Source organism: Culex quinquefasciatus, chromosome 3 (assembly GCF_015732765.1).
Source record: "Culex quinquefasciatus strain JHB chromosome 3, VPISU_Cqui_1.0_pri_paternal, whole genome shotgun sequence".
NCBI classification, from domain to species: Eukaryota; Metazoa; Arthropoda; class Insecta; order Diptera; family Culicidae; genus Culex; species Culex quinquefasciatus.
This window is the reverse complement of record NC_051863.1, coordinates 171,229,613-171,243,021: the sequence shown is the minus strand read 5'-3', so window position 1 is coordinate 171,243,021 and position 13,409 is coordinate 171,229,613. Positions and strand designations below refer to the sequence as shown.

At 40.8% G+C, this 13,409-nt stretch overlaps 2 protein-coding genes across 7 annotated transcripts in view; both read right to left on the bottom strand.

Moving 5' to 3' along the window:
* The window catches only part of LOC6044067 (neurexin-4), a 28,532-nt gene extending 24,384 nt beyond the window's left edge, over positions 1-4,148 (bottom strand). For all 5 annotated transcript variants that reach the window (XM_038266423.1, XM_038266425.1, XM_038266422.1 and 2 more), the window contains exon 1: positions 3,850-4,148. In XM_038266423.1, coding sequence (XP_038122351.1) covers positions 3,850-3,919 — 70 coding nt within the window. In that variant the 5' untranslated portion in view covers positions 3,920-4,148. The remainder of the gene's footprint in view (positions 1-3,849) is intronic.
* A 3,464-nt stretch (positions 4,149-7,612) lies between these two features.
* On the bottom strand, positions 7,613-10,232 carry LOC6044063 (chromatin assembly factor 1 subunit B). 2 transcript variants are annotated; one of them, XM_038264811.1, is made up of 5 exons: positions 10,178-10,232; positions 9,928-10,104; positions 9,673-9,865; positions 9,088-9,601; positions 7,613-9,021 (listed from the first exon to the last, which is right to left on the bottom strand). In XM_038264811.1, exons 2-5 carry the CDS (start codon positions 10,084-10,086, stop codon positions 7,707-7,709), a joined length of 2,181 nt encoding a protein of 726 aa, XP_038120739.1. In that variant the 5' UTR covers positions 10,087-10,104; positions 10,178-10,232; the 3' UTR covers positions 7,613-7,706. The 2 variants fall into 2 exon arrangements, with proteins under 2 accessions (XP_038120739.1, XP_001861634.2); XM_001861599.2 differs by having other exon boundaries at positions 9,928-10,220.
* Positions 10,233-13,409: the final 3,177 nt, after the last annotated feature.

Below are 13,409 nucleotides of genomic sequence, written 5' to 3'. Positions count from 1 at the left end.
CGCATAAAAGGTCACGGATATGATATCCCTTCTTGATTGTGCCGAGGATGGCTGTTGTGTGTGATGGTGATAGAATTTTTAATTTCTATTCCGGCTGCACAACAGCTGCTTCGGGCTGTAGGGAGATGTATCGATTTGTGCGAGGCACACGTAACTTGTAAGAAGATTAGCAGCTTTGACTGTAACATGGATTCAATCATACCGACTCAGATAATTTAAAGAGATCCATCCATCCAATCAATTGAATACAGCTGATATTGAATTGGAATTTGCCTTTCAAACGAGATTTGAAAGTTAGTTGTTGAATTTATTATTCCATTAAAAAGCATTTAGGGGAAATATACCTATTTTAAGCCTAATATGCGGTCGTGTTTGAATGATGCTGGATAATCTGGAGTGTTCCTTGAAATTTACTTAAACCAAGAACACCAACGAGTAGAGCTACTTTTTGTAAACATTTCTGTTTATTTTCACTTTTATTACATGTTATGCTATTCCTTTTACAAGCATTTAAAAAAAATATTTCCCAAATGCATTCCAATCAGTCGAGTGCATTGGGTCACGCCCATTTTCCTATTTTCAACTTAGTTCAAGTAGCATTTATAGAGAAAATTTCCTGGCATCGCTGGCTCACCCCAACAGGCGCTGCTGGTGGTGTTGGTGGCCACCCTTTGTTCTTTATTTGCCTTCGCTTCTCGCTCGGTATTCTTCAGCATTCGATTGGAATGGGTCGTCAAAATTCAAACGTCAAAAGACTTGGCGCGTTTGTTTTTTTGATGGCGCTTGCTAATTATTTACATGTTTTGGGATTATTTTTCAAGTGAATGACTAACTCATAAGAACATGTTGCCGGTAGTTGGAAGCAATTTTATATCTTAAGCGCTTTGAAATCGTTAGCGCAAGTGAAACGATATTGATGGCGACTTTCGTTAAGCAGTTAACCTCTCATCTTGCGTGTGGATGTGTGTGCCACCAAAATGATGAGAAATGGTCTCGCAAAATAGAATATGATCTTTTTGGCCAGTAATTGGAAAAATTTGCGTGCTTACTTGAGGCGGTACTGTTGCTGGTAAGTGTATAGCCTAACTAAATAGTATTTTTGGAGCTTCAATCAAGCATCAAACTCTCTATATGATGAAGATATGCGTTTGATTAGAAAGGATATATTTCCCCTACCAGCTTTTACTTTTTGTAATAATTTGACAATAATGAGACACGTATTCTTTTATTGGGCCATCAGGGTGGCCTTAGCCATGTTAAGGTAATTCCAAAAATTGAAATTCATCGATTCGATTTTTTGTGGGGCTGTTTCTCAAAAACTAATAGCCCGATTTTCAAAGTTCCAGAGAGAAAATTATAGAAAATTACATTTAATCGGACAAATTCTAAAGTACCTTTTCATTGCAAATTTAGTTTTGGTTTTATTTTTATTTTTTGCAAAAAATATATCTCTACACCAGATTTAGCACCATCACTAAGGTGACAAGAAAAATTGAAAATGTTAGAAAATCTGGCTCGATTTTTTAGGTAAAAAAACAAGTAACTGTGCCAATTTTGAGCCAAATCGGTTAAGGTATAAGGGTGGCTATTGATCGTTGAAGTTTGGAAAAATAGAAAAACATGGTGAAAACCATAAATTTAAAATAATCTTCCAAAAAGTGGCGTTAAATGTGTCGAATCATTGTCAAATGTGAGATTCTTACGTAAATATGACGAACAACTTTGTTAAATAATTAATCTTAAGTACATTTGCAACATAAAAAAATGTATTTCTTCAAAGTGTAAAATTTGGATTTCTGCTGTTTATTTTCAATAAAAGATGAATAGGCTGTTGCAAATATTTTTCAAAGTCAGGAGGCAATTTTTTCAAGATCTTCAAAATTGCAATGGAACATGTCGGAACTATGTATTTTTGTCCCCTAAAACAAATCATTAATATCGAAAATAAAAATACACATATTTTGGGAATTCAAAAATAAGTTTGTTTTTTTTTCAAATTTAAATTTAGTTATCGTCCGTACATTTGCAGCAAAAATTTTTATTTTTCATTTCTATGAAGTGTAAAATTTTATATTCTACTGTCCATTTTCAATAAAAAAAAGGATGTTGCAAATATTTTCCAAGGTCAGGAGGCACATTTTTTCAAAAGTGAAAATCGCTCCCGAAATTCTTCAAGAAAATCAATCTGCTGAAGATTTTTTGTGAATTTCCTAGTCAGCCGCACTCAAAAATATGTATTTTACGTTGTTTACACACATTGTCCATCTACAAAATGTGACAGGTCATTTTTCGACGTGTGACGTTACACTTGCAAGTGTAGTAGTGAAAATGATGTTCCGCCGAATAATCAAGATGATGATTTTTTTTAGATTCTTTTTACTGATTTTTCGTGCACGAGAGAGGAGAGCCATTCTCGCTTTAGATTTTTTCTCTTGATGAACATCCAAAGATTTTCTTTTGAGGATGATTATTCCATCGCTGCTTCAATAGCAATAAAAATTTGAAACGGGTGTAGGGATAATCACATAGACGCCCTTGTTTAACCGTCACGACACTAATGGTATATATAAAAAATAAGCCTATTACCCACAGCCGAACCTTCAACAGATTACCGACAATCGAGCATTCACAGCGAACGGCTGGGGTACGATTATCATCAGCATACAAAATTGCTTTACTCGATTACCTAACATATTACAGCATCAAAGTAAAACTCTTCCAAAACAAATCCACTAAAGATTCCCATAACAAAACGCCTTTTCCCACCATCAAACGTCCCGTCTAATGTCCTTTTTTCTACTCTCCCAAATCCGATCGTCGCCACGCATCCTGCATCCCGTGTACAAATTGTCCGTAAATCATCGCACACACTTCCTTCATCCCGTTGACATTGCGTCAGCCGCCGCTGAATGCTGCTAACTCTTGGTATCGATTTTTCGTCCGCCAAAAATCCAGCAAAGTTGGAAATAACTAGTGCCGGCGCTTTCGCTAGGCAATCTCTACTACCGGCAGCAGCATCTTCCTTCCTTTCTAGTGCGCAGCTTTTCTGCTCATCCCGGGCCATAAACATCAGCGTAAATGTCCCTTCTTTGCCGGATTCCAGACGCCGGGGCCACGTGCCGAGAACGACGACGCTTGACGAGGCGCGTCTATTAATTGAGGTGTATGCGACGAGGAGTGGTCAGGTAGTTTGGACGGCGGCCGACAATGGCTGTGACGACAGACAGGTTGATGAGTCAGGCCGTACACTCACTGTTTCGTTCGTTTGTAGAATTCTGGACGAGTTTGCTGCTTCGCAGCGATCCCGTATGAGCTCATCTTGCGAAATCGCTGTTTTGGGTTGAACCATTTCTTTGGATTTAGTGGGCGTTGATTGCTGAAGCACTTGGCACTTGGTACGATGCATCGCCACCAACCACTACAACGGAGTTTACTTGACACTTTGCGTCAAGAAGTGTGTTTCGTAAGATCGTAGTAGTCCGTAGACGCAACGTCGTTGATAACGGCACGCCCATCTATGCGGACTCACGTTCAAGTCACGCGAGTTGCGGTAGATAAGCTTCGCATGGGGGGGTATTCCGTTATCAGCTACGGCAGCTGTTTACAAACAGATCCTCCATGGGTCGACCGTCATCGTTCGGGAATCACAATAAAAGTTAAGGACTGGGAACTGGGTTTGCAGAGGGTGCAGGTTGTTGCAACCACCGACCAACCGTATACCGTAAACTGGTGGCCACTGTCTAGCGCTACGCCGCTTCCACCATCACAGACACACTCTTCACGCGAGACACACTCTTGCCTCACACACATATTCAGCTGGTTAGGGCTTGGCCCGTCCCGATTTCTAACCTGCGTTCGCGGACAGTATCCCGCAGCCGAGGCATAGCGCCAACGCGACGATCCCGGTCGCCAAAGTCATCCTGGCCAAGAGCTACACCGGAAACATCGAGTATCTTCACCGTGGTTCGAGAATTTCCGTCCAAGGAAGAATTAAAAATAAAGCGCGACCACCTTCTTCGGAACAACCAACACTACCGAAGAACGCACACAACTACACCCAGGATGGTGTGTGGAATGTGGTCGGAATACGCGAATCGGCGAGCGACGCGGGAACTACTTGTACTTCTAACCGCCACGGCGTCCAATCTCGAACTGAATGGTATAGCGTAGCGCGTGTAGCTTACTAGCCAGCCAGGTACAGTCTCTCAATGTGTGTGGGTTCTGTGAATGGAGAGCGGGCGAAGAGAGCGATGAATGAAACTGGAGAGAGAGATTGTGGATTGTGTGTGGATCTTGGGAAACCGTTGCATATTTCATTCACGTGGTCCACTTTAGGTACTCTGTTATTGTATCAAGAGATTAAATCTCAAATTATTTGTTGTTATTCGTGAAAGGGTGGACTAAGGTTTCCCTTCCGACCAAATAACTCTTCATAGGTCCTAGGACAGTCCTAGCTGGTCCAAGTAGGACTAGCTATCAAGAGCTCATCAAGCTCGTAGGAAATATCTTTCGCGTCATCGCGCTTCTCGTTTGTCGGAGCATGCCAGAAAAATTAGGCTTGGGGTCCGGACTGATAATCTAAACTAATTTGATCGAACTCAAGTCAGTCCAAAAAAGCATCCTGGAAAAACTTGTACACTCAACCCCCGGTGGTTGGTCACTTTTTCGTTTGACACTTTTTTAGTTTGTACCCCGTTGGTTGGTCAAAGTCAAACTAAAAAGTGACGAACTGTCAATTTTTACACGGCTCTCACACACACACTTTCAAAATAAACGTTTGGTAGTGTGTGTGAACTCCGTGTAAAAGGGGTGTCAAACTAAAAAGTGACCCCGTTCGTTTGACAACAGTTGGTGTCAAACCATCGGAGTTTGAGTATAGTTAGAGTAGGCCCCCAAGTCCTTTCTTGTCATTATTAATGATTGAAGTACTGTCCTTACGTTGCATCAACCGCATGGAACAGGAACAATGCGTGGACATACCGTAACAAACGCTCCAGTTATGTTATGTCAGCTATGACGATAATTACACGGAGCTCACTCGCACTATCAAAATAAACGTTTGGTAGTGCGCATGAGCTTCGTGTAAAGCTTAGTATGGACATTCGAAAGAACGCGGTAAAGAAAAGTTGCGCATTCTTTTCGTGAGCCCCACAACAAATGTTGACAGATTGTTAGGGGGGAAATAAAAAAAAAAGTTTAAATATTCAAAAATTCAATATGATAAAATTTTAGAAATAAAACAGCTCAAATAAAAAAAATCAAATATTTTAAACTTAAAAATTTAAAAAGGTTTCCAAATTATCGGAATGAAAAAAATCGGTATTTAAAATTCTTAAATTCTGCAATATTTGAATTTTTGAATGCCGCCATTTTTGCTACCATCTTAAATTACAGAAAATCAGATAATGTTGGAGTCATATTTTTAATTGGGTTAACCTTCATTAGTGCGCTGCCGGTGGAGACGCGCAGTCCTGTTTTTTCTTGTTTATTTTAATTTCTTTTATGTCGCTGTTTGTGGAATTTTGTGATCGCGTTAGAGTCTTGCATTCAATCTTTATTCGCTAAAATTAGAAGAATCGCTACTTTTGGTTTTTAAAAGATCGACAGAGAATGAATATGTCATATTGGCTACGGGCTTGTTTTGTTATAATTTGTGTTTTATACTTAATAATATGCTCTTTCAGTTAGTTCAAGATTTCCACAGCCGGCTGTCTAGGCTTGAAATGTTTAATTAAAATTTAAAAACTAAGCGGGAGTTGTCCCGACAGCAACATAAGATGGCCCTTCAACACACTATGCCAATGGTAGTAACGTTTCCTAAGAGTGTATCCTAGACCAATTACCGATTCCTAGGCAACTTGGGCTTAGACAATCATCACATAACATGGCGAAATCCAGTCCGCTCAGATTACCGTCTCTTAGTAAAGCGAAACGAGTCATATTTTTGATTAGGTTAACCTCGTCTAGAGACTTCTGAAAATCCAGAAACTGGATTTTTGTTTTTTATTACAGTCCACACTTGATTATCCGAAGGTTTGTATGAGACTTCAGATAATCGAATAACGAACAAAATTGTTTTTCTTTCATTTCATTTTCTTACTTTTAATTTTAATCAATTTTGAACGATTAGGCAGCCTAAAAAATTACCAAATGCATTTTTCCAATATTTCATCACCGCAATTTCGGCCGCCATCTTGGATTTTAAATTTTTTAACCATTTTAAAGTTGTGGGTCATACTTAAGCTCGTCATTCAAAAATAAGACATCGATTTTTTTTCGTGATTCGATTATCCGAATTGAAAATTTTCCAAGACCTTCAATCGAGTCTGGACTGTATATTAAATTTAAGGTTTTCAAAAAATTAAAATTTTAAAAATTGAATTCTTTAATTTATTTATTATTAAATCCTTTCAATGTCGTCATTTATGACACCATCTTAAATTACAGAAAATTAGATAATGTTGGAGTATTTTTTAGGTTAAGTAAGCCTCGTCTAGAGACCCAAACTTGATTTTTTTTTTTTAATTTAGTAAATTGTGACAAAGACTTCGGAAAAAACAGAAACTTAATTTTTAATTTGTTTTATTTTTTAGAAGCTTGGGCTTTGAAATATTTCAGGTTTTTCATTTTCAAATTTTTGTATTTTTTGATTTTATAATTTTTTAGTTTTTTAATTTGGAATATTTGTATTCTTGAATTTGGAAAATTTCTGAAGATTTAAGTTTTTTTTTTGTATTTTTGATTACTAGAAAATTGAGTGATTGTTTCCATCATCTCAAATTACAGAAAATCTGATAATGTTGGAGTCATATTTTAGGTTAGGTTGACCTCGTCTAGAGAACCTTAGTTGATTTTTTTTATTTCGTGAAATTGTGGTGAAGACTTCGGATAACCAGAAACTTTTTTTGTAATTTGTTTTTTAGAATTGTTTTTTTATAGAACTTAAAAACTTTTGATTTTTTTCATGTTTCAAAATGTTTGTATTTTAAGTTTATTGATCTCAGAATTTTAGAATCTGATTTCTGTTAAATTTATATTTGTTTTTTTTTTATTTAAAAATTTCAGAGGTTTGGTTTTTTGGAATTTTTATTCATGTTCAGAAATGATGTGCTTGAAAGTCATTCCCAAAGCCATTAGACTCTCACCAGAACTACATTCGTGCTCTTCGTTTCTACCTTTTTACCGACATTTTGATCACCTTCCCCATGACTACATTCAAATGGTTGCTGTCAACACGCGGCAACGAACGAAGAAGAAAGAGTTCACTGACTGAACGCACTATTAAATTTCGTGCAATCACGGTCAGTAATCGTTCCACTTTTGTGCCGTGCCGGTAACAATAATTTTATGCAAACTTACCCTAATGTGGATGGCATTTTCTTTTGATGGTTTTGTTTCTTTGAAGATTCTTGGAGTTGTTAGCATTGGAATGAACTGAGTTTAATTCTGCATTATTTTTTCGTTATATGTCTCAGACATATAACTTAGAAACCAGAACAGTTGGTCAGATTTTGGAATCTTCCATCAACTTGGCGAAAAGTTCCGGGTCCACTTGAGAATCTGCAAATAAAGAGAAAAGGTTGGGACGTTCGGATCATTCACCACGCTTCGCTTCGTTTTCATCAGAAATAACTATATTCTTGTCTTAATTTAGAGGCACTACCACTAGAGAAAAATAATAGAAACTGTCCCACACGGAGCTTATCCTACAGCAGCTTCTTCTTCGATTTGGGCGTCGAAAGTGTCCTAAACTCGACCCGCCGTGGCGTGATCGGCGTCGTAGCCGTCGCACCCTTCGCTTCCCCGTCCTTACCCGCGACCTCCACGACTTCCTCATCGTCATCGTCCGAAATGACCAGCTTGATATCCTCGGTCTGGTCACACTCGGCCGGCGACCCATTGCTGACCACCTTGGAGGCCGGCTTGGGCTGATCGATTGGCCACGTGTCGACGGCGTCGTCCTCCTCGGGTTTTGCGATGGCGGACGTAGAGCGCGGTTGTCTTCGGAACGCGATTGGAGTGGCCGCCTTTTTGGGGGCCGTTTTGGGCGTTCCGTCGGAAGGGGCTGTGGGTTGGCCGTCGGTTGATGGGGTTACGTCTGGGGTGCGAGGGTGGCGTCGGACGGCGATTGGCGTGACGGGGCGGTTCTTTTTGGAGGGGCTTTCGAACTTTTCCTCGCTGCTGATGATCTTTTCCGCTTCGATGATGATTTCCTTGGCTGGTTGGACGATTTTCTCGTCGGAGGATTTTATCGGGGGGATTTCCTTGACGATGATGCCGGTCTTGGCGTCACCCGATTCCAGCGCGATGCGACGAATCGCGATGGGCTTTGCTTCGGCGGGGTTGTCCGCGTTTTCGGCACTGTTGGACCGGGCACGCTTTCGAGACTCTTCTTCTTTAGGTTCTTCAGCTGCAGCTGGTTCGGCTTCCGGTTCCTTTGGCTTCCTTCGGAAAGCAATCGGCTGCGCTGCAGGCTTCTCGACCTCTTTGGGTTTCACCTCCGAATCGTCCTGCTTTGGCTTTCTGCGGAACGCAATCGGTTGCGCTGCAGGCTTCTCCTCCGCCACCGGTTCCAACTTGGTCGGAGCAACCTTCTCCTTTTCGTCATCCTTTCCGTCCTTGGACTTCTTCCTCCCGGCAGTCGCCTTCTTCGTCGGAGTTTTCTCCTTCTCCACCAAAATCTCCACCTCGAGCTCGTGAACTTCGCCCAACTCGCCGTCGTTGAACGAAATCAACGAGCAGAATCCGTCCGTCGAGGAAACGATCAAAATCTTGCCGTCGCTGGACCAGGAAATGTCCGTCAGCCGGGTGTAGTGGATGTTGGAGATCAACGCAAAGGGCGTCTTTTGCTGGGTGTCGTACAGGTAGACGGAACTCTTGGTGGCCACGGCGAAGATCATGCGGTAGGGCAGCGGAATGACCGGCGGTTTGTCATCGGCGTGCGGGCGCAGCTTGAAGTACAACGGGCAAAATCGAACCGCGACCGTGTACTGGTCCGGGGAGGGCAGCGTCATGGCGGGTCTGAGGAAAGACAAGAATGATTTATAACTCAATAAAATTGCATTTTGTGTCCAGCAAAATACTCACTGCTTCAACGAGTTTCTCGTGTAGACATACGTCGTGTTCAACGGCTTCGGCACGCCCTCAATCTCCGCCACCCCGGAGGGCGTCACGATCAGGTTCCCGTCCGGACTGAACGTCAACCGGCGGAAGAACGTCTGCAGCGTATCGTCGTGGTACAGCCGGACCGTTTTCCCGTGCAGCGCGTGCCCCTTCGGAACCGGCAGCCCGCACTTGTTGTTCCTCGTGACGACCTTCTTCGTCTGCAGGTCAAACACCCGAAAGTACCGATCCGTACTCAACGTTGCCAGATACTGATTTTTCGGATCCCAGGCCACACCCTGGACGAAGCCCTTGTGGTCGGAGAAGATGTGCTGCGATTTGCCCTTGGTCACATCCCAAACCATTGCCGTATTGTCCACGGAACCACTGCTCAGGAACATCGAGTTCGGCGACCAGCACAGATCGTACACGTCCTCCATGTGACCCCGCAGGATCTTCATCGTCAGCCACGTCTCCTTGTCCTGCTCGTTCGTAGTGTCTGCAACAAACCCAAAACAAACGTTCAAACGACCCCCATCAAAAACCGCCTCAACCCCCCAACGAACTCACCCAAAATGTTAACCACCTCCGTTTCGCCCTTCTGCTTCCAGATGAAGATGACGCTCTCGTCGTCGCCGGACGCCAGCAGCTCCCCGTTCGGAGACCACCGGACCGCATTCACGGCGCGCTGGTGTCGGGTCAGGTCGGCGGCCAAATCGAGCGAAATCGTGCCGCACTCGGCGTTCTGTGTCATGTGCCAAATCTACAACCAAATTTCCCACAATCATGAAAATAAGTTCTACTACTCAATCAAACCCTCCTTACCAAAACATGGGAATCGGTTCCACCGGATGCCAGCCGACGGAAATCGATCTTGTCGGCGCTGCTGCTGTTGTTGCTGCTGCCCACCTGCTTTGGCTGGATGTCGACGCTCAGCACCGGGTCGCGGTTGTGCCACGATATCTCCGGAATTTGGCACTTCATTTTAAACAGCGTTTGCACTTGAATGAGCCGGAAATTGTTTGAAAATCAGTGGAAATTCGCGAGAAAGTTTGATACTCCGGAAAATCCTTACTGAAAACAGGGGCAAAACAGCTTTCAAAGCGCGCGTAAACTTGACGTTTGGTGGTGAGGATGAACATCAGTGCGGATGAATGCGACAAGCAGAGACGGGTTCAGGGGTGGGAGAATCCTGGAAATCGTTTAGAGGGGCTCACCGATTGTTTGATTTTTTTTATTCGTGTAATATTGGCCGTTTTGCCCAAAAAGATACGCGGCAAACCAGCTTCGAACGGCGCCACGCATTTCCTTCATAGTTTTAGAATTTTTATGTTTTTGATTCTACTACCTTTAGAATTTATTGATTTTAGAATTTTTATTTATTTTATTTTTGATTGCTAATTTTGGAAATTTTACATATTGTACGATCAGTTCCTTACTGGACTCGGTCGTTGGTAACGGCTCAACGACCGTCGATATAGGCGGCGGGTCAAATGCGTGCACAAAAATGTCAAAACCTCTCCTCCCTCACTTCGTCTCACCATCCAGCTGCAGCTTTGTTGACAAACAAACGGAGCACGCGGTCGCATAATGGTGGCATCGAGGCAGAATTAAGGGTGATGATTTGGTTGAAAATGAAACTTTTTTCAAGAAAAAAAAAAATATATTTTTCCGACTGAATCAAAATATTAAACATATTTTCAATTTTTTGATTGTTTTTTTTTATTTTAGATTTTTAATTAATTTTTTTTCTTAAACTATGATTTTAAAGCAAGGGTCCTGATTGCTCCAAAACGACTCATTCACTCGCTACCACCTATCGAAAGCGACAAAAGCCTGCTCTGACCGTATCCTACCTTTTGTCGCTGCCAAACCAATCGCTACAGAATACTCTCTTTTTGCTCTCCCTCTCACTTCGATCGAGTAGCACAGCGAATGGTTCAGAGAGACCGATTGAGTTATGTCGCTCAGTCGCTGAGTCGAAATCTTTTGCGATCGGCTTTGTTTTACTCATTTATAAAACTGGTAAAAATGTATGTTATCAAAAGTTTTTTGTAATTTTGTTGATAACACGACATCAAAGACACATTTACAGGCAATTTCCATCATGAAAAATACAAATTTATGGCAAACTGTGGTAGTGCAGGCCAAAAGAGCGCCGAGCTGATATGTTGTTTGATTCTCTCCTCTCTGAACGTATTCGTGTGTGACTCGGGTCAACGGACGGAGTGGGCAAAGAAATTCACGAAGTATTTGTGTCGCTGGGAGAAGCGATTGAGCAAATCACAGGCAGCCTGAGCGTAGTGTTCACTTGCGAATGGTTGCGAGCTCCAGTTGGCAAAGATTCGCTCTACGATGAGTGAGTGATTTCTGATCTTTGAACCGAAAATCAGGACCCTTGTTTTAAAGTTTTCAACTTGGCTGATTCTTAGTATGAAAACTTTATAAACTTGATGTTTTGTCCATCTTTTGATGGAAACTTGCTCACTTCCTACACTGAAATGGTTCATACCAATGGAATAGCCGATTCGACTGGTAGTATGACAGTTCGCTCCATAAGAAATACATTGCTCACTACCAATCGCGTCGGGTACTCCATTGGATCCTGAAATTAAGCCTAAATTTGTGGTATTATTGTTTACAACGATAAAGCCTCGAATAAAACTTAATTTTCTGAGGGCATCTGCAACGCTGGGGTGCAAATTAAATTTGCACTCCGCTTATGAATACCGAGATCAAACTTAGAGCAAAGTTTTGAATGCGGGTTTTGGAGATTTTTGGATGTCTGCCCTGATTGGTGAGCGCTAACATGAACAAAAATTCCAAAAATGTGAAATTCCAAAATTCAAAAAAAAGTAAAAATACCAACATTTAAAAAATCAAAAAAAAAACCTCAGCTTTCAATATAGTTTTGTTTTTCAAATTAATTGATTTTTTATCTGTTTTAATTTGTTGAAGACTCTTTTTTAATTTTGTTTTTTTTCGCCTTAATTATTTTTTTTTTCAATTTATAGATTCTAGCCTTCTTTTGATAAGGACCTTTAAAGAAATGCAAACATTGAGTATGTCCCTCTCACATCTTCATCGGAATAACGGGATACACTAAATGTTTACATTTGATTATAGGACGTTATAAAAAAAGCCAAGATTTTAAGTTTTTAAATTTATTTGTATTTTCGTCAGTTTTATAAATTATTTCAAGTTTTTTTACGAGTTTTTTTCAGGTTCTACTTTTTTAATTCTGTATTTTTTTTATTTTTTTATTTTAATTTTTGTCCGTGCTTGATTCGATTTTCCGTGCATAATTCCATTTGATGCGGTGGGGTTGGCGTTGGGTGTAAATTTGATTTGTTTCGATGTTTCGACGGCAACATTTCAAAAGGCATCATCATGTACATTTTGACACCTTCTGGGTTATTGCATATTCTGAAAGTATTCCTAATAAGCTACCTCTTGACCAAAAACGAGCAAAAGTTACTTTAGTAAAGTCTGTTTAATAATGATTTAAAATAAAGTAACATAAACAAAATCTCTGGCATCAGCAGTGCCTGTTTGTATAGCCCTGTCAACCTGTCAAATAAAAGACTGCATGAACCTCGTGACGAAAAAAAACATCACGAAAAGCGCCATGTACATTCGGCTAAGAAAAACGAATCATATAAAGCTACCCCTCTAATGACAGCAGGGTGATATAGACGTTTGTGATTTCAAAAGAAGTTATGTTTGTTTTTCTTAAATATAATGACGGCTTTTATATTAAAACTGGAATAGAAAAATTATGCTCAACATTCAAATTTATACTTTTTTTATTTTGTCCTATAAACATATGAAAGACAATAGTTTATTGGTCCTTTTTTTTTAAAAAAAAAACTTTGGAAATGCGTTTTACTCAAAACGCACGGTTTATATATGATGCTTTTTGAAATGTTGGCGTTGGTTTGCCACCAGCGCTGGAGATGCACTGAATTGTTGAGTGTATATTATCTATTACTTGATTGCAGTTAAAAATGCTTTGTAGAATGTAACTACACTCAAACCCCGATGGTTTGACACCAACTGTTGTCAAACGAACGGGGTCACTTTTTAGTTTGACACCCCTTTTACACGGAGTTCACACACACACTACCAAACGTTTGTTTTGATAGTGTTCGTGAGCGCCGTGTAAAAAGTGACAGTTCGTCACTTTTTAGTTTGACTTTGACCAACCACCGGGGGTTGAGTGTAAAACTTTTTTTCCGAGTATTTCTCGCAAAAATATGTATTACACATAGAATAACAGCTCAAAAATCGTTGGACCCCTCAGCCGA

Coding starts and splice junctions, on each gene's coding strand:
- LOC6044063 (XM_038264811.1), bottom strand. CDS start 10,086: ATGAAGTGCCAAATTCCGGAGATATCGTGGCACAACCGCGACCCGGTG. Junction 9,866..9,927: donor GAACCGATTCCCATGTTTTG/GTAAGGAGGGTT, acceptor ATTTGGTTGTAG/ATTTGGCACATGACACAGAA. Junction 9,022..9,087: donor ACGAGAAACTCGTTGAAGCA/GTGAGTATTTTG, acceptor GTCTTTCCTCAG/ACCCGCCATGACGCTGCCCT.